General features: G+C 36.7%; 1 protein-coding gene across 3 annotated transcripts in view; it reads left to right on the top strand.

The window, feature by feature from the left end:
* hck (HCK proto-oncogene, Src family tyrosine kinase) overlaps positions 1–19,287 on the top strand; it is a 38,586-nt gene extending 19,299 nt beyond the window's left edge. For 2 of the 3 annotated variants that reach the window (XM_023273293.3, XM_023273286.3), the window contains 11 exons: positions 2,423–2,456; positions 2,961–3,054; positions 3,190–3,285; positions 4,658–4,761; positions 6,475–6,624; positions 8,374–8,526; positions 8,616–8,798; positions 10,348–10,424; positions 12,235–12,388; positions 14,119–14,250; positions 16,383–17,314. In XM_023273293.3, the coding sequence (XP_023129061.1) occupies positions 2,423–2,456; positions 2,961–3,054; positions 3,190–3,285; positions 4,658–4,761; positions 6,475–6,624; positions 8,374–8,526; positions 8,616–8,798; positions 10,348–10,424; positions 12,235–12,388; positions 14,119–14,250; positions 16,383–16,585 (1,380 nt within the window). In that variant the 3' untranslated portion in view covers positions 16,586–17,314. The other variant, XR_008602624.1, reaches the window with a different exon arrangement.
* Positions 19,288–21,344: the final 2,057 nt, after the last annotated feature.

The raw sequence follows: 21,344 nt of genomic DNA, 5'->3' as shown, positions 1-21,344 counted from the left end.
TGGTTGTAAAAGCAGAAACAGGAAAAGTACAATGGGGTGTGAAAGATAAAAGAGCACACAGTTTAACCATTTTTTTCCTCTCTGAAGGTAAAAGAGGATAGATTTGTGTTCATTGGTGTTTGTGTGTTTTCGTACTGGTCGGGCCGATGTGTAGCCTGAGAGCAGCAGAACGTCTGTTGTTCCTCTGGCCACTGCTTCCTGTGTGCTGACTGTAAAAACCTCTTTCACTCTCGGTGCAGAAAGAGGAAATGACAGAAGCAGAACCGGAGCGCTCAGGCAGAAGATTTAGAATCAAAAGTGTTTAGCAACACGTCTATTATCTCATCGACGTCCATGTCTACCAACTCTCCGTCTGTCTGATGTCTGCTCAGCTTATTTTACCCCTGGAACTGTTAGAGAGTTCAAATAAGCAACTATTTCTGACATCACGAGGCACCTAAAGTAAAGATAACTACAGACTGATTATTTAAGTCTGATAAGATAAACTTCTTCCTTTTTCCCTTCTCTTCAAATGCTTGAATTCTGACTGAATTTTAGTCTTAACCCTCCCGTTAGGTTTGTTTCTCAGGACCAGCAATAATGTTTAATTATTCAAAAATGTCAAGAACCAAAAAATCCCAACATTGTTTATATAATATCAATAATAATAATAATAATAATAATAATAATAATAATAATAATAATAATAATAATAATAATAACAAAAAAAGCACTCAGAGAGTGCAGTATTTCGCAAGGCTGCTAAGTCCTGATAAGTCCACAGTGGTGGATTTGTAGTAGGATCACAATCATGTGATCGTCAGCAGGCAGCTGATGTAGTGTTCACTTGTTGTCATGGTTACAGTGACGTTGTGCCGCTATCTGGCAATGATACAGAAATCTTTAACAAATCCGTGGATCCACACTATAAACAGCATCACTGTTAAAATCTAATCACTTGGTCCTTGTGTCATTTCTGACCTTCCCTGAAGATTTCATCCAAATCCGTTGGTTTGTTTTTGAGTAATGTTGCGAACAGACAGACAGACGGAAGGACAAACGTACAATGCTTGTCACATAACTTCCCCGCGTTCTTTGGTGGAATAAATAATACATTTTATTTATAGGTGGGTCTCAAACTACCCAAGGATATCGTACAAAGTAAACAAAGTTAGAACATATTAACAACATAAAACTTAAAGATGTAAAGAGTTTAAAAGAAGGTAATATAACAATTTTAAAAACAGAAGAAAAAATTGCAGAGGAATGAAAGTCAGAGTGAGTCGGCTTGTTTGAACAGCTCATTTTTAACTCCATTACTAACCATTTCTATCAATATCTAGTGTAATGCTGTTCTATACCTCTCACAGATTACATTTCAATGAGGATATTTCACCCATTTTTCATTAAAAAAATGCATCTTTTTTAATGTGCATTAAACAGACCTACATATAAAATACAACAGTTTCTTACAAAAACAAGACAAAAAAATTACATAAAGGAAACAAATGACACAAAAAATGACATAAGCGAGAAACAGAATGACAAAAAAGTAGACAAAAAACACAAGCGAGACAAAAAGGAAACAAAAAACAACAAAAAGTAGATACAAAATGACAAAAACATGAGACGAACGACTACAGTCAGACAAAAAAACTCAACAAAAACAAGACAAAATATGACAAAATGAGACACAAGATGACAAAAGAACATTGAGCAATCTAGTATTTTACGTTATGATTGATCAGAACAACTTGTCAAGGTCTAGAAATTATTTTGACTTTATAGTTTTACAAATTTAAAATTTGCAGTTGATGTCTTCTCTGTCACTTTTACACTTTACAAAGTCGACCCACGGGCTGCATGTTTGACACCCCTGCCCTACAGTATTAATAATTATAGAGATTAACCTGACTAATTCAAGCATCCTCTTTGAGAAAGCCTTTTTTATTTGAATTTTATGTCGATTGTTAATTTCAAAAACTGCTGTACAGTTTTTAAAGTTTCCGGGTCTGATAAATGATATAATTTCTGCACTGTTTATGAAATTAACATGCAAATTCATTATTCAAAAAATAATTACCATTAAAATTAAATTGTCTGCATGTTTTGTTGTTCAAAGGGTCAAATGAGAAAGCTTGACAGACCAATTCAGACGCTGAACAAAGTTAAAGATTTAGCAAAAATGCGCTAAATATTTCTACGGAGGGTGAAAAATATTTGACTTAAATTTTCATGTAGCCAGGAATGACTCCTCAGGAATCCTGCTTCCTGTGTGCTTGATGTGTAAATGAGTGTTTTCCATGGCTGTGCTTTGTTTTCAGGGCATTCACTGGCAGAAAGTAGCTCAAAAATAACTAATGAGGCTTTGAAAGAAGGTTTTTTTTCATTGTTATTTGAAGAATCAACACCTTCATGTGTCTTTCTGTCTTTGTCTCTTTAGGCCAAAATGCTTTCCAATGCAAACTCTTCAGATGGTGAGTTTATTTACTGAATTCTTCCGTATTACTGTTTGATTTTGCACCTTTTATTAAAGCCAGTCATAAAAAAAGCACCAAGTTCAGCCAACTGCAAATATATTTCTAACCTACCAGCGAGCAATATGTCATTTTCAAAAGCACGAGTGCCGGTTAGAGGCACAAAAACAAAGCTCGAGAGAGGAAAAGCATGTCAGTGTGGGTGCAGACGATAGCCCCTCTTACCACACAGGCTTCAGCTCACAGTAGACCCGCCCTGCTGCTATTATTATCCTGCATATGAGGAAGTCACATAGTCAAAGTACGTATGGGGAACCCAGCGTTAGTAACAAAGATAAGCTCTGTTCACTACTTACATGCAGTGGAAAAAAAAAAAACAACACACTCAGTCACATACCATGAAATATATTAATGTTTCTTTACATGTTGGTCGCTTTCACATGACAATACACAAATGGACATATCAATCAGTCTTTTTTCCCTGCTTTGTTTTGTTTTCTGTAGGAGAGAGCATTGCCATGGCGCTGTACGACTACGAGGCCATTCATGAAGGAGACCTCGGCTTCAAAAAGGGCGACAAGCTCAAAATCTTAGAAGAGTACGTCGAGTTTGATCAGCGACAAAATAACACATTTATTCTTGGCTGTTTCATTTTAGTCTGATATAGTCTGTGAATATGTAAAGCTTGTGGTTTATCGTGTTTTTGTTGATTGTGTGTCTTCGCTTTCTGTAGGTCGGGCGAGTGGTGGAGAGCCATGCTAATCAGCACAGGCAAGGAAGGCTACATCCCCAGCAATTATGTAGCCAAAGATACTCTGGAAGCGGAAGAGTGAGTGGATTAAAAACACATTTATAGTCAGGAACAAACATTTACATACATGTAGAGACTATGTATGTATCATGGCAGTCTCCAGTTTCCAATGACACCTAAAACCCTTTTTATGAGGGAATCATTGAAACACGAGAATCTTTGTGACAAAAAAAACAAACTATTTATTTATTACAGGTCTTCTGGAAATATGACAAAATCTGCTGGGTGAAAAATATACATATAGCAACTTGAATGATCACTTTTGGTAATGCAGACAGTCTTCCTCTTGGACTTTTTTTAGAAGTATTTTTGGTTTGGTTTTTGTCCTGGCTTTATATTGGTTTTGGACTTTTTTTAGGACTGGTTTTGGACTGTTTCTAAAACTGTTTTGGACTGGGTTCAGACTGTATTCTGACTGGTTCTGAGCATTTTTTGGACTGATTTAGGTTTGACTTTGATTTTTGATTTAGAACTTTTTAGGACTGGTTTCTGACTGTCCATGGCGGGTCTTTTTTTAACCCTAAGAACACCAAACCTACCACCTTGCATGGTGGTGGCAGCATCATGCTCTGTGGAACTGGAGCTTTACACATAGTAAATGGAAAAATGAAGAAGGAGGATTACCTCCATATTCTTCAGAAAACCTAAAATCATCACCAGAAGGTTGATTTTGGACACAATTTGGTGCTTCAGTAAGACAATGATCCAAACACACACATCAGACGTGGTAAAGAAATGGTTCAGTCAGGCTAGAATGAAGGTTTTAGACTGGTCTCCCCAAAGTCCTGACTTAAACCCATTAAGAAATCCAACAAATTTAACGTAACTGCACCAATGCTGTTTAGAAGAGGATCAAAGATAAACCAGAAGTTTGTGGGCGGAAGCCAGGAGCACCTAAATGAGGTTAACACGGCTAACGGACATTTAACCATATATAAGCATTTCTAACTGTATATTTTTGCCCCAGCAGAATTTGTCATATTTCCAGTAAGCCTTTAATAAATCCATGAAAGACGATTGTTTTTTGTGACAAAGACATGTGAAACATCGGAGTTATAGGAATCTCAAGACTGCCATGATATAGATGATCTTTACTAGTGAATGTAAACTGCAGTCCACAGCTGCATCTAGATTACTGGGGTAAACTGTGGTTTCTGATTCGTGAGAAGATGTCAGATGGAATCGTGTTACATTAGTTTACATTGTTGGTATCATTTCTAGTAGTAGTGGTGTATTTTACCTAGTAGTAGTAGCAGTAGTATCACATGCTGGGCTTAGGTGACACTTTCTGTAGTGGAAATGAAGAAGGAAACAGAGCACATGATATGAGTGGGACAAGAAGAGCCGTTGAGACGTTTCGTTGCTGACTGATCTGTTTCCTGTTGTTCAGATGGTTCTTCAAGGGCGTCAGCAGGAAAGATGCTGAGCGGCAGCTGCTTGCCCCTGGGAACAAAGTGGGATCCTTCATGATCCGAGACAGTGAGACCACCAAGGGTAAGTCAAGAAACAGTCAAAAACACACTCTTTGTTTTCGTCTTGTGGCAGTTTAAGCAGTCATAAAGGGAAATGAGTAGCCAGATCAAGCACATGTACTACGGGCTGCTTAGGTTAGGAGATTAGTGACTTCAACCCACACACATTTTCAACCCATACTCATTTTTACCTGCAATAAAAAGTCCTGCACCTCTATGGAAACAGCACAACCATGACTAGAAGTAGAGTAAACTTAGAAATGTTTTCTGTGCAGTATGATAAAGTTATATTGCCAAAAATCCTAGAAAATCTTTATATATACTTAAATCTTGTCTCCTCTCCATTATGTGTGAACGCAGCCTGCAGTTCAACCTAATTTAGCTAAAAATTCCCAGAATTTTTGTCACATGACTGTTGGTCACACCTGAGTCACTAATGGCTTCTTAATTGCACTGAAGAGGGCCGAATTTTAATTTTTTTTTTTTTTTACAGACTTTAGCTAAAGTAAATGGTTAATTTTTGGCAAATTTTTGATTAAAAAATGTAGAATCAAGTGTTTCTGATGAAATTCTATGATTATAAGCTTAGATCAGGTTAAGTTTCTTGACTAAATAGCTTGTCACAGATGAATAGTTAAAAATTTTGATGATTCTCTCTTTTTACAGTTTCTGGGTTTGATAAATAGTGTCATTTTGGAAATTTAATTTAAAAAAAAGCCAACATGAATTTTAAACTCACCAGCAGTTTTGTCTTCAGAATATTAATGTTATTAACTTTTCTTTACCGCTGTTCTTATAGATGTCTGCTCATAATGTCAAATTCACTAAAAATTACATCCAAACTGGGCAGTTCTCAATGGCTGTAGACGCTTTTTGAGCATCTTTGAAGTCACTGCATTAGGTTTACTGGCAGCAAATTCAATATTTTGATTGATCTCATGAGCATCTGTTCAAGTTGTAGCTGCTTTCACACACAAAAAACAAATTCATGTTTTCTACACTGCTGGCCAAGTTAGTGACCAACTGGTGAACATAGTGATTCATTGAGATAAAACAGATTTTCTCAAGATCTGTTGCAGAGTTAAAAGGACAAGTGACTAACATTCTTATTTTGGTCAGGTTATCAGACACTTGACCCAAAATAAATGTTGCTCAGTGTCTACTAGACTTGTGAATAGGTCACTTTTTGCTGACACGTTAGCCAAAATCAACTTAAAACCGTGAAGAAGTGGCCATGGTGTGTTCACAGCTTCTCCAAGTGACCAAAAGTGAATGTTTCTGTCAATGAATTCATAAATTACAACGTGAATATGGGTCAGATACTTCAAATAAGTAGTTTATAGGGACTCTAGTCCTGTTTTATATATGTTCTGTTTTTTCGTCATGTGAAGTTTTATTCAGTTGATGAAACCAGTTGTCTTCTGTGGCTGTGTAATGAGCTTTCTCAAGGTAAATCATGTCCTTAAGGCTTGCAAGCTACACTACCATTCAAAAGTTTGGGGTCACTTAGAAATGTCTTTATTTTTGAAAGGAAAGTAGTTTTTTCAATAAAGATGGTCTACAGGCCCAAAGGCTTTTCTGCATCTTTGAAAGATACTGGACACCTGTAGCTTCCTAACATAAACAATGTCAGACATTTAAAATGCTGCATCTTCAAAAAAATGAGCTGGTATCAGCATTTAGAAATCCCCCATGAATGAAATGAGAACTACTGTTTGTTTCTGTTTCACCACAGGCAGCTACTCCCTGTCTGTCCGGGACAGCGATGCTCAGTCCGGCGACACAGTCAAACATTACAAGATCCGTACGCTGGACAACGGAGGATTCTACATCTCACCTCGTATCACCTTCAGCACCCTGCAGGAGCTTGTCAGCCATTACAAGAGTGAGTTATGATTGGAAAGGTTCTGTTTTTTTCTTTTAGTATTCCTTCAGTGATTCTCAAGAAATTCTCAGCAATCGTTAAGAGGGAAATCTTGTGCAATTTGGACTCATGTAATGGTAACTTTGTGTTCCACCACCAAACTCATATTATTCTCATAGTGGTGCACAGCGCTCTCTGCTGGCCAACTTTAGTACCTCAGCCAAATGGACCATCAGGGTGACAGACTGAAGGACAGATTGCGTTGCTCTCTAATTAGTACCAGCACCAACATTATCCACGCACATAGAAACATGTTAACTCGGACCACTAGATGTTGTAAACAAAAGTTTACATACACTTGTAAACATCATGTATTTCATGGCAGTTTTCAGTGACTGCTATAACTCAAAATTTTCTATGGCGGAATTGCTAAAACACATGCATTTTTGTGACACGAAAACATATTTATTTATTGTAGGTCTTCTGAAAATATGACAAAATTTGCTGGGTCAAAAATATGCATACAGCAAATCGAATTATGTAGACAGTTATGTTACTCAAAATTTCTCAGTGGCATGGCCTCTTAACTTCTCCTGAGTGGTTACGATTGACTATAGCTGCTGATTCCTCTGAGCCAATTTAAATAGAACCCATTAGATCCACTCATTAGACACTAATACTACAGTGGAGACGTCTGAGGAGCTCAGCAAAGATCTGAAAAAGTAAATTGTTGATTTGAACAAGTCAGAAAGTCACTTGGAGCCATTTCAAAGCAGCTTCAGATCCAAAATCATCTGTTTGTAAAAATGAAGTCCATGGTCCAGTTGTGTTACTGCCTCCACCAGGAAGAAAATACAAACTATCACCTGCTGCTGAGAGACGATTGGTCAGGATGGTCAAGAGTCAACCAAGAATCAGCAAAAAGCAGGTCTGAATGAATGAGAAGCTGCTGGAACACAGCTGTCAGTGTCCACAGGGTTTTACATCAACATGAGCTGAGAGGATCCATGAAGAAGGAAGTTCTTCCTCTAGAAGCAGAACCTTTAAGCTCCATTCAAGTCTGCTGCTGATCACATGGACAAAGAAAAGGTCTTCTGGAGGAAAGTTCTGTAGTCAGATGGAACAAAAACTGATCAGAAATATGTTTTGAGGAGAGAAGATGAGGCCTTTAGCCCCAAAAACACCAAACCTACTATCAAGCATGGTGGTGACAGCATCATGCTCTATTTGAAACTGGAGCTTTAAACAAAGTCAATGGAACAATGAAGAAGAAGGATTAAAACCTAAAATCATTGGTCAGAATGTTGGTCTTGGACACAGTTGGATGTTTCAACAAGACAGTGAGCCCAAACACACATCAGACGTGTTAAAGAAATGGTTAAATCAGGCTAGAATGAAGGTTTTAGACTGTGTAGTCTGTCAGAAAGACAACCAATTCAATTCAACCGCTCCTAATCTGTAAAGAGGAGGGTCAAAGATACAATTACAAGTCATGAATGGAAACCCAAAGTGCCTAGTTGAAGGGAAAACTGCCAAAGAACACTTAACCAATAATTAGAGTTGTTGTATGTATATTTTTGACCAAGCATATTTTGTCATATTTCCAGAAGTCCTGCAACAATCTATGAAAGAACACCAAAATGCATGATTATTTTATGTTTCAATCATCCCGTTACAGAAACCTCAGAGTTACAGGAGTAACAAACTATTGTCCATGACCGTCGATCCGTAACAAAATCAAATCATGACATTTTATTCTGTTACATTCAGAGCAGGGAGATGGCCTCTGCCAATCCTTGACCAACCCATGCTTGAGCCCCAAACCTGAGAAACCGTGGGAGAAGGACGCCTGGGAAATCCCGAGATCTTCACTCAAGCTGGAGAAGAGGCTTGGTGCAGGACAGTTCGGAGAAGTCTGGATGGGTGAGATGAATCATTGCAGAATCCACTTGGTGATGGAGATGATGATAAAACCAACACCTGCTAATCGTAGCTACTGCTTTTGTTTGAAGCTACGTACAATAAGCACACCAAGGTGGCGGTGAAGACCATGAAGCCTGGCAGTATGTCGGTGGAGGCCTTCATGATGGAGGCCAACCTGATGAAGACTCTGCAGCACGACAAGCTGGTTCGACTGAATGCTGTGGTGACCAAGGAGGAGCCGATCTACATCATCACTGAGTTTATGGAGAAAGGTGAGCGTCTGTTTGTGTTTAATGTGCAGGTTAAATACACTGTCTGTTCAAAAAAAAGCTTTGGATTTAAAGAAGCAAATAGATAGGAGCCTTCCAGTGGATAATTGCTGCAGTGATGAATATGTTTCAGCTGCAGCAACTTATTTAACCCTAGTTGATGCAGTGAGGAGCTTCTCATTTCTTAAACAACTGTGTTGGAAGACATATCCTGTGGTCATGGAAAGGATGTTGATCTGTTCCAGAAGGGTTAAATTATTGGCCTGCATCAAGCAAAGAAAACAATTAAGGAGGTTTCTGAAAGTACTAAAATCAGGTTCAGAACCGTCCAACACATTATTAAAACCTGAAGGATAGTGGAGAACCATCATCTTCCAGGAACAAATGTGATCGGAACAAACTCTTCGATGATCGTAGGAAATCAACAGTAGAACTCACGACTATGTTTAATAGTGAAAGTTAGAGAATTTCCGCACGCACAATGTGAAGGGAACCCAAAGGACTGGTACTAAACAGCTGTAGCTCTAAGAAAACCACTGATTAGTGAGTATAATCAGAAAAAAAGGCTTCGGTTTGCTATGGAGCATAAAGATTGGACTCCGGAGCAAAGGAAGAAGGTCATGTGGTCTGATGAGTCCAGATTTACCCTGTTCCAAAGTGATGGGGGCATCAGGGTAAGAAGAGAGGCAGATGAAGTGATGAACTCATCATGTCTAGTGTCTACCAGCCTGTGGGGGTTAGAGTTATGATCTGGGGTTGGTCAGGTTCAGCAACGTTATGTTCCCAAAGAATGAGGTCAGCTGACTACCTGAAGATACTGAATGACCAGGTCTTTCCATCAATGGAGTTTTTCTTCCCTGATGACATGGACATGTTCCAAGATGATGATACCAGGATTCATGGGGTCACATTGAGAATGAGTGGATCAGGGAGCATGAGATGGATTAACCTCCACAGAGTCCAGACCTCAGCCCCACTGAGAATCTTTGGGATGTTCTGGTGAAGACTTTGTCCGACTCTCCCATCATCAATATAAGTTCATGGCAGAAAATTAATCCAACTCTGGTCAGAAAAAAATGCTGTGCGGAAGTTTATCAAAATAAATCCACGGCCAATGTGTGTCGTTCTCAGAGCTAAAGGCGGTCCAATGAAATCTTAAAATGTGAGACTTTTTTTTGGACGGGCAGTGTATCTATGCAGAGCACTTTTGCACAGTTGCTGTTTTCTTGATTATGAAAGTCAGTCATTGCTGCACTTTGAGGCAGCTGCTTTAAATTTGTCCATTTGTCCCAAGAGATACAATTTTTCTTTGTGTATGAATTTGACATGAGGTTTGTGCAAAAATTACAAAACAGCTCAACCAATAATTTATTTATTTTATTCTTTCATTTTTATAGATTAATAGTTGAACTTCATGGATAATGATTAATATGGATAGTTGTAATAAAATAGCTAAAACATTTGAAATAGATTAAATTACTGAATGATGGTTAACCCTCTTAACCACAAGCAGTCCTTTGTGTTTGTTAATGGATTTTGTCTGTTCCTACAGGTAGTTTATTAGACTTTATAAAGAGTGACGAAGGAAATCGCGTCCAGCTTCCAAAGCTCATCGACTTCTCTGCTCAGGTGAGATTTATTCAGTCATTTATTCCACACAAGACAGCAGATCCACTGGTTGTTTGGTTTTAAATGAATCTGTCTTATTTTAATGTTCACCTCATTTCCATAAGTTCAGTTCTTTCAGTTGTTCAGTCTTTAAAGTCAATAAAAGAATTTTAAGTTTAAAACAAGAACAGTAAAACAATGAATACTTTTTAAAGGGTGTCCACCAGTGATTGTCCTCAGAGTCATGTGATGTTATTGTTTTCTAGTAATTAAAATATTAGAAGTATTGAACAAGTTACATTTCTGACTTGTTGAAGATTAAAAAATGAAAAGTCGGGGAAACAAAGGTTTTATGGTTCATCAAATCTCATTTCATTGCAATCCATTCAGCAGTTGTTGATTAATTTCATTCAAAACCCATAAATTAGAAGAAAATAAATGACCAGAGACATCAGAATACATCATCTAGGGAGCAAGATTATAAAAAAAAATCCGACCAATCTGAGCAGCACATGTTAAGATATCTTATTGGATAACCAGGAAAAATCAAAGGGATCACTAAACCCACTATGACCCATCCTCTGGGGAGCATGAATGTCCTTTACCTTTATTAGCTGCCTTTCTGTCACCTGCTCTGATGAGGCCCAATCAGCCTTGTTTTTTAAAAAAAACCTGCAGCCGCCTAAATCTAAATATAACAACACTAACAACAACAACAAGAATAATAATAGCAATAATAACAACAATAACAATGATAACAATAATAATAACAATGATAATAACACTAACAATAACAGTAACAGCAATAATAACGATAACAATAACAATGACAATAATAATAACAATGATAACAACAATAATAATAACAATGATAATAACAATGATAACAATAATAATAACAATGATAATAACAATAACAATAACAGTAAAAACAACAATAATAACGATAACAATAACGACAATAATAATAACAATAATAATAACAATGATAATAACACTAACAATAACAGTAACAACAATAATAACAATAACAATGACAATAATAATAACAATAATAATAACAATGATAACAACAATAATAATGATAATAACAGTAACAACAATAGTAACAATAACAATAATAATAATAATAACAATAATAATGTAACGACGACAACACTAACAACAACAATAATAACTTTTTTTATGTAACATCTGAAAAACAGAGTTTACGACGTGGTTTACAGACAGCACAAGAAAGAAAAAGAAGGATAATTAGGAATATTAAAACAACAGAAATGGAAATTGAAGAACACAAGTTCATCTAGTTCAAACTGGAAGAGAAAGACCAGAGAAATACAAGTTAAACGTGGTTAAAGATGTTCGGAATGAATCAATACAACAACACCAGATAAATAAAATATTAAAAGAACCAAAAATTCCATATCAAATTAAGGAAAATGAACAACTGGAATAAAAGAAAATAGAAGGTAAAACAATAAAGACAAGGCTAGAAGAAATACTACTAATAGTAGTGAATAAATAAAATAAATACATAAACAAGTAAATAAATAAAGCAGAATAAAATATGAATGAGTTTGCAAGTTAATAAGGCAGCTAACAGCCTGCTTGTCAAGCAAAGAGGAAAGTGAAGAGGAAGGAGGTTAAATGTTTTGATTGAATTATTCATCAGATAGAAGAGAGATCTTATCCTGCACTAACACAAAGGAGCTGAACAGAAAAAGTACACATGAATAAATCCTCATGTGTATTGTAGCGACATATCCGAGCATTTCACAGCCACTCATATCCACTTTTGTAAACCATATTACACTGAACTCTTTGTGTCCAGATTGCGGAGGGAATGGCTTACATTGAGCAGAGGAACTACATCCACAGAGACCTGAGAGCCGCCAACATCCTCGTCAATAAGGCCTTAGTGTGCAAAATTGCTGACTTTGGTCTCGCTCGAATCATCGAAGACAACGAGTACACGGCCAGAGAAGGTACGACCAAGTGTTTACCGTCACATGTTTTGTATCCAGGTGGTGTCAGAAAGATGGTTTCAAGAAAAATGGATTACTGACTGGTTGTTTTGATGCTACATATGTACAAATCCCCTGAGCAGCGAGTAGTCGGTTCAATTCCCGATTCTCTATCCACTGCTACTGGCAAACTAAGGCATAAAAATGAATGAAAAGGGAGCAAGAGTTTCATCAGTTGAGAGGAAATTACTTACATTCCATCTCAAATCATGAAAATTTTTGGAACAATTTTTGCTCAACCATCTATGAAGTTCCAAATTTTTGTTTAATAGCAAAAAAAAGTGATATTTATAGATGTATGTGTGGGATTTTAGCATGATGTATGTGGGTCATTCCAGAATTGGTGGACATTTTACATCTCACCCATCAAATTTCAAATAATCCATGTACAAAATACTAAAACATGCAGTTGTTGTGTAAATTACTTGTCCTGAGACCAAATCTAAAAAAAACAGGAGAAAAGAATGTTTGGAAATATTTTAATAATACCAAATAAGTCTGGAGTTCCCCCTAAAATGCCATCTTTCTGTTGTATCACCCCAATAATGACCAAATTGAATCTCATATAAAACAGTTAAAATAAAATTTAAATCTCCTGTTTTTGGTATTATTTTTTTTATTGGTGTCTCTTGTAATTGTGGGAATATTTTTTTAAATCAACATAATATTTTAAACAATAATTATTATGCATGGAACGTGTGTCCCACAACAACCCTGTTAGCATAACCTTTTTAGCTGCTAGAAGAAGAAGAAAACAGTGAATCACATGAAACGCTGGAATTAACATCATCAAATGGTTTTCTAAAAGAATGGGTAGAGCAAAAATAGATGCAAAATTGATGAAAAGGGAGCAAGAGTTTCATCAGTTGAGAGGAAATTACTTATATTCCATGTCAAATCATGATTTTTTTTTAAATAATCTTTGCTCAACCATCTCTGAATTTCCAGATTTTTATTTTCTAGCAAAAAATGAATGTTTATCGAGCTATTTGTGAAATTTTAGCGTGATGCATGTAAATTCTTTCAGAGATAATCCCTTTTTTTCTTGCGTCTTTTATGGCAAGTGGAAATCTGATACTATGTTTAAGTGACAACATTTCAGGAACTATTAGCATGTCATTAATTCCGCAATCTCCAATATTGTGGATTTTTAGTCAAGAGCATGATAGAGATGAGAAATAACAGTGAAAATTCCAGGTTTTTATCCTTTATTGCTTCCTGAGATGTTGTCATTCAAACAACCTCAAATTTCAATGAACAAAACTAAAATGATCCCAAGATTCAAGAGGTTTATTTAAGCTGTACAATGAAAGTCTTACTTGTGGATACTCCTTAACCAAATAGAAAGAAAAAGAAAACTACAGCAGTTCTAAATAACCGACAGCAGCAGTGGTTGTAAAGTGCACTGTTCATTATTGTAAACCTTGGTTTCAACAAAGTGAATATGGCAGTGATAGGAGGGTATCTGACATTTCAAACCAAGTTTCACACATACCATTTTAAAAAAGTTTCAAGATAATCAGAGATGGTTGAGCAGAAGCTTCTTGATGATTTAAAATGGAATCATTTTCATACAACATGAGAGACAAAGCAGGCAGAGAGTGAAGATGACAGTGACGGAGCTAAATGACTAAATTCTCGATAACAATGTCATTATTTTAACTGCGTTTTCGATTTTCCCCAACAACCAGGAGCTAAGTTCCCCATCAAATGGACGGCCCCTGAAGCCATCAACTACGGCTCCTTCACAATCAAATCTGACGTCTGGTCCTTTGGCATCCTGCTGACTGAGATCATCAGCTATGGACGAACACCTTACCCAGGTAAAAAAAAAAAAACAACTAATGTTTGTAGAACTTTCCACTTATAATCAGTCGGCAACAGGTTTGTTTAGGTTGTCCTGTGGTTTAAAGTAGTATTAATATTTACAGTCCTCATTTCTATTCTGTTTTATCGAGTCAAATTTTGAATGTTTCCACAATCTTAGTTTAAAACTGGTGAAACTCTCAGCTGTAATTTGTGTTTAGTGGTAATTACTTCGCCAAGGAACATGATGGAGCTGTGTGATGATTGACGTTGGTTTATCTGTCTGTCTGTCTGTTAGCAAACTGTTAGCGTCCCCTAATTATAAGCACTTTTGCTTCCCTGGGGTTCCCTTTCATGTACATCTGCTGTAAACTGCTTTGGCAGCATATACTTATCTTACTCTGTGCATGAATAAAATATCTGAATGTGAACGTTACTCAAAAACAGACTGGCGGATTTAGGTGAAAATTACAGGGAAGGTCAGAAATGACACAAGGACCACTGAAAGCACTGAGAGAGGGCAGTACTCCGCCAAGGCTGCTCAGTCATGTGATTTCCGATGGATGAAGTCTTTAGACAATTCGTGTTCTGCTGCGGTGGATTTGTAGAAGAATCACAGTCATGTGATCGTCGACAGGCAGCTGACATAGTGTTCACTTGTTGTCATGGTTACAGTGATGCCGTGCTGCTACCTCACAATGATACAGAAATCTTTAACAAATCCATGGATCCAGACTATAAGCTGCATCACTGCCTAAATCTAATCACTTGGTCCTTGTGTCATTTCTGACCTTCCCTGAAAATTTCATCTATTTCCATTTTTGAGTGATGTTGCTAACAGACAGACAGACAAACCAACACCGATCGTCACATAACTCTGCTGCGTTCCTTGGTGGAGTAAATACAGCTAAGAGTTTTGACAGTTTTAAACTAAGGTTTTGGAAACATTCAAAATTTGGCTTGTTAAAATGGAGCAGATCACCAAATAAGCCAGAGGACTAGTAATGAGCGTGCCTCAGTGCTTATACATTTAGATGAAATTTTTAAGGAAGGTCAGAAATGACACAAGGACCAAGTGATTAGATAATAAGCATGCTAACATTTAATAACACCAAAAGCGCTCAGAGAGCGCAGTACTCCGCCAAGGCTGCTCAGTCGTTGTATGATTTCTGACAGATGAAATCTTTAGACAATTCCTGGTCCGCTGCGGTCGATTTGTAGTAGGATCACAGTCATGTGATCGTCAGCAGGCAGCTGACGTAGTGTGTCACCGACCTCACTGTTTTAAAACTCCAAAAGTACTGAAACAGTGAGGCCTATTCCTTTATTTTTGCTGTAGACTGAAAACATCTGCGTTTGACATCAAAAAATGAATATGAGACAGGAGGAGTATTGGAACAGACGGACTTAAATGAGATTAAAGTGAAAAAGATTTAATATTTAGTTGCAATAACTGCATCAAGCCCGTGACCCACTGACATCAGGACAAGGAAATTAACACAGCAACTGCATGTTTTAGTATTTTTTTACATGGATTATTTGAAATTTGATGGGTGGGATGTAAAATGTCCTCCAATTCTGGAATCATTCATTTATGGTTTGAATAATAAAGGCAATAGGACACACCAGGGCAACAAAACACACCTGTCAGTTACATGTTCCAATACTTTTGCTCACATGAAAAATGGGTGTGTTCAAACAAAAAGTGCTATCTTCTAAGTTGTATATTAGACCCAGAGGTAAATGCCTGGGAATTAAAGCTGAGATGTTGATCTCTTGTCTCATATTCACCTTTTGATGTCAAACTGAAATGTTTTCAGTCTACAGCAAAAATAAGGGAATTAGCCTCACTGTTCCAATACTTTTGAAGGAGAGTATATATTGTCACAATTAATAATCGAAAAAAGTTAAATATGAGCCTCAATAATCAGTCGATACCTAGTTAAAACTACAAATTTCAACTTGCTGGTGGCGCCAGAGAGGAAGATAGATGATCACCAAAGTCAGAAGGAAAATCTGAATCTGGACCAAATGGGAAAATTGACCAACTGCTAAACAAAGAGTGGACTCATGAAAAGCTTCCCTTGATTGTTACGTCAGTCTGGTTCTGCAGCCTCTTTCAGCTCAGCCATGTGTTGCTGTTTTTCAGGGATGACCAACCCAGAAGTGATCCGCTCCCTGGAGAAGGGCTACCGGATGCAGCGCCTGGACAGCTGTCCCACCGAACTCTATGAAATCATGCTGGAATGCTGGAAGAACAAGCCCGAGGACCGACCCACTTTTGATTACCTGCAGAGTGTCCTGGAGGATTTCTACACAGCCACGGAGAGCCAGTATCAGCAGCAGCCGTGAGGCTTCCGCTACAGTGCTGTTCCATTAATATGAACTGCAGCAGGAAGGCCAGTTTCTACAAGCAGCGGTGCAGTTCAGAGCACACATATGTAGTGTCTTTATTATCTGTCTGTCTTATTTCAATGCTCTTATCACATAGGGACTGTACACAAGTTATTGGTGGGTGGAACAGCTATTTTGTCAGAAACTAGGTCCTATATAATACTTAATGTTCTCTTTGGGTGCCCTTCCTTTAAATGAGGACATTTTAACGATTTTCCCGCACGGCAACGCACCGCATCTGAAAATCACACGGACGGCGGGCGGTCACTAGCGGACCACAACATGGTCACATGACAGCTCTGGACCAACAGCAGGCCGCTACGTGGTCACATGACCGAGCTTTCACCTGGACAGTCCGGCAGACAAGTCGGATAAACACAGCGGCTCGGCCGCAAAATTTCCCTTTTATTTCAAAAAACACGTCAGCGAAAAGTATTTCTGAAAGCATTTGAGGCGAGAAATAATCTGTGCAGCAGCTGAATCTGTCCTCGTTTTAGGTCACTGACGCCTAGTTTAGAAGTTTGAGGACAGTTTCACGATACGTGGAATCTCTGCACGCTGCATGTAATTTGCATAAAGTAGAAGTCAGTCTACTTTATGCAAATGAGCTGCAGCCCTCTCCAGGTAAACACACCTGATCACAGCTGGAAACGCACCGCAACCGGACCAGCAGGTGTGTTTACCTGGAGAGGGCTGCAGCTCAATTGCATGAAGTAGACTGGACTCCGCCTGCAGAGATTAGGTAGGGGGCAAAAAAATAAAAAAATCGGATAAATCGTGAATCGGGATTTTTGTGAAAAAATCGATTTTTTTTAGGCCATATCGCCCAGCCCTAGTCCAAAAACATGCTGAGGTTAATTGGTAACTCTAAATTGTACGTAGGTGAGAATGTGAGTGTGATTGTTTGTCTCTATGTGTAGCCCTGAGATAGACTGGTGACTTGTCCAGGGTGTCTCTTGCCTTCACCCTAAATCTGCTGGGATAGATTCCAGCCCCCTAATCAAGAAAAAGCGGTGTATAGATAATGGATGGATGGATAATAGGATGTGCAAGTGTGTACATGAGAACAGAGGGATAGCTTATTCGGTATATTTCAGATCGCATGAAGCTCCCCAACATTATGAGCAGAAAACATGTGGCCTAACATCTAAAATATGTCTCTGAAGGGCACCCAGGTAGCTCAACAGGTTGAGTGGGTGGCCCATAAATTGGGGTTGTAGTCCCCATGCGGCTGTTGTGGGTTCAATTCTCGCCCATGGCCCTTTGCTGCAGGTCATTCCCCCTGTCTTCCTCTCACTGTGACTGTCAAATAAAGCTGCAAAAAGGCCAAAAAAAATTAAAACATCTCTCTGACTAGAGATAATTGCAGATAATGAATCGGCTTCAATTTCGAGTTTTGCAGGTGCGGGGAATTTTGAAGATTGTACTGGCAGATTCTTCTGTCATTATGTGCAAGTGGAGATATAATGTGGCTTGTTCACAGGGAGGAAAAGCTTGACTAAGACTTCTACCAAATTTGCAGGTGGAGACAGGATTTTAGATTTTCCCAAAATAAAAATAAAAAAATCCACTTTTGCCCCCCAACTATAGCTTGTGTGCAGGCCCTAACATGCTTTAAAAGTGTTCTAGATGCAGTACATATACTGTAACAGCATTTCCCTGAACACAATATTCACAGACAGCTGATTGTAGGTCACCTGGATTCAGTAGTTGTGCTCCATCACACATTGTGCAGATTTCAACCACAACACAGATGTTCATGGTGAAACGTGAGCTCCGATTCGACTCACAGCTCACCCAGAAACCGGATTGTCAACTGACCCTGTGTGCAGGAATTCACATTTTGAAAGGAAAGAAGGTGTCGTGAACTTTACAGACTGCAACATATAAGACCGATTATGCTTAAATCCTCTTCTGTTTATATTCTAGAGATGTTTTCTATGACGCTGTGGCTTGTTTCAGAATTCCTCCTCCATAGTGCCTTCTGCAGCAATTTTCTATTTCTTCCAGATTTAACATGTACAATATATTCTATATAAATCTGTATATACGCTGATACACATGAAGAGATGCAAGTATTCAGGGTCTTTAATTAAGAATGCTTGCTGATTCTTACATGTCTTTCCTTTATTACTTAAATTATTGAAATAAACAGTGAAAAGGTACATTTTAAAACACGTATTTCTGGCTCGTTGTCTTCCTACAAGTAAAAGCTTTTTCTATCTTTTTATTTAGTAAGCTGCATTTTTGTTTTACTCTGTTTGGAAAATGTTTTTTTCTAAAAAGTTGGAAATAGTTTAACAGTTAATGCACAACAGGCATAAAAAATATCACATAGTAATAACAATACAATGTTCATGGCTTTGAGTGGAATAGTTTCAGTGTGTTTATTGGACCGAAATCCTAAAATTCCAAAGCTGGTATTAGACTTTAAGATTTCATTCTGTATCAGTCTTTCAGAGAAAAAAACTGTGAGATTTTTTCTTTCATAAACCGGTTTGTTTGAATCCTTACTCAGCTCTGTATAGGCTAATATTAATAGGGTTAAGAATATTTTTGTGTTTTTCTTCATCAATATTAAACCAGCGGCATATTTTGTGAGATGCTTTATTCAATGCAAATGTCATTAAAAATGTTTCAATAAATTGTTTAAGAAAATACCCAAATGTGTCTTTATTATTATATATAATAGCAACTCATATATATTCTACTGTTTTTAACCCTGTTATTTATAATAATGACTTTTTTTGCTTGATTGTGTGAATTTTAGTCATGGAACTGGACACAATTTCTAATTGCTTAGCCTTTATTATGTGTGAAAAGCTTTAATTAATTTACAGATTATGCCTTCCAATAAATGAAGAATTTATAAAATATGTTGCTTACCCAGCGGTACATCCAAATGGAGCTGAAACAGTTAGCTAATAATTTCATTAATTGAGTTTTTTATTATTATTACTATTTAAAAATCCAACCTTTTAATTGTTCCAGCCTTTAATTTATGATTTTCTATTTATTATAATTATTTTAAAATTTGCTCCATTATTTGGGCTACTAAACTAAACTTCTTGCTATTTTCTTAACTTTTTGCAAACATTCAGTTGACTGAGAGGATTAATTCTTAATTTTAGAAATTAATCAGAAAGCTGGTCATATACAAAAGTACTGAATAAAAATTATAAATTCCATGCATTTTTTTTTAAAACATAGGACAACAATGGACATCCTAAAACATGCAAATATGCACTGTAGTGGAAATGATAGTAGGAAGACAAAGATCAGTCATAGAGAAGGAATCACAGTAAATAAACACTAATAATGAGGTTGTTGATGCTGCATGTGGAGGCTCTTCCTGAAGCGCTCGGGGAAGTTGATGGACATTTTGGTGGTCAGGATCATGTTGGCAGACACGTCCATCCAGGTCCAGCAGCCAACACCATCCTTGACTTTCTTTTGTCATCCGTGGCCTCGTGTCATTTGAATAAAGCTGCATTTTATAGTCAATAGTCAAAGAAATGTTTGTGTTCTAGTCATGCTAACTGATCATATCATAACTCAACGGTCAAAATTTTGGCACCAGTTGAACAGCTCAACAGCTTTCTATGTATAGTATGTGAAATTTAATGTTTTTCTAATCACAACAATAGAACTTATATTTATAACTATTTCCCTAAGTCTATTGACATGCTGTGCTTATATGTGTGTCCAGTGTAGATAAAAGCACCTCAACAAAATACAAAGTAAATAAGTATTACACACAAGCCAGGTGTAACAATTATCCAAGAATATACACTGAACAAAAATATTTTAGAAAATCATCTGCGTCACAAATGTGTGACTTGTTTCTGACTTCCAACATAGTTGTACATGGTTGTTTCATGACGTAGATTCTGTTAAATTTGAATACTTATTCCCCTATTTTTTTTAAAGAAAAGATCAGATAAATGAAAATATTATATTCTACATTTATGTTTTTGTCCAGTGTAGTTAAAATAATCTCTACCTCAACAAAACAGAAAAATAATAAAAAATAAAATAAATAATAAGCAAATCACAGAAGCAATAATCATCCAAGAATATATAAAGAACTAAAATATAAAAACAGAAAAGTATAAAAGTGTGTGTTATTGAGTTCCAGTATAGTTCTATGTGGTTCTTTCATGCTGTTCATTCTGTTCCAGAGATGTCATGTGTTGGAACAACAAATACCCATTCCTCTATGTGAAAAAAGAACTGATAAAATTAAATATGACATGCTGCATTTATGTGTTTGTTGAGCATACATAAATGCAAGCTCTACTTCAACAAACCACAAAATAAATAAATAAATAAATAATACACATAATATGGGAGTAGCAATGATCCAAGAATATATACTGAACAAAAATATTAAAATGTTTTTAAAAGAATGAATACAATAATAATAATAATAATAATAATAATAATAATAATAATAATAATAATAATAATACTAATACTAATAATAATAATAATAATAATAATAATAATAATAATAAATTATTAGAGTTAATACTTCACCAAAAACAAAAGAAATAAAAAAAGCATAATCACTAAATATGATGATAATAAATAAATAAATAAATAAATACATTTACGAAAGTAAAATTTTACTACATTTTCCGAAGAGCAATATTTTCTTAATAATAGTGTGTTACTTTTACTAAAATAAAATTCTAAAAGCAGTACTTTTATTATC

This window comes from Amphiprion ocellaris, chromosome 8 (assembly GCF_022539595.1).
Source record: "Amphiprion ocellaris isolate individual 3 ecotype Okinawa chromosome 8, ASM2253959v1, whole genome shotgun sequence".
Classification (NCBI taxonomy): Eukaryota; Metazoa; Chordata; class Actinopteri; family Pomacentridae; genus Amphiprion; species Amphiprion ocellaris.
Note: the sequence above shows the minus strand (reverse complement) of the source record. Positions and strands in the feature narration are given on the sequence as shown.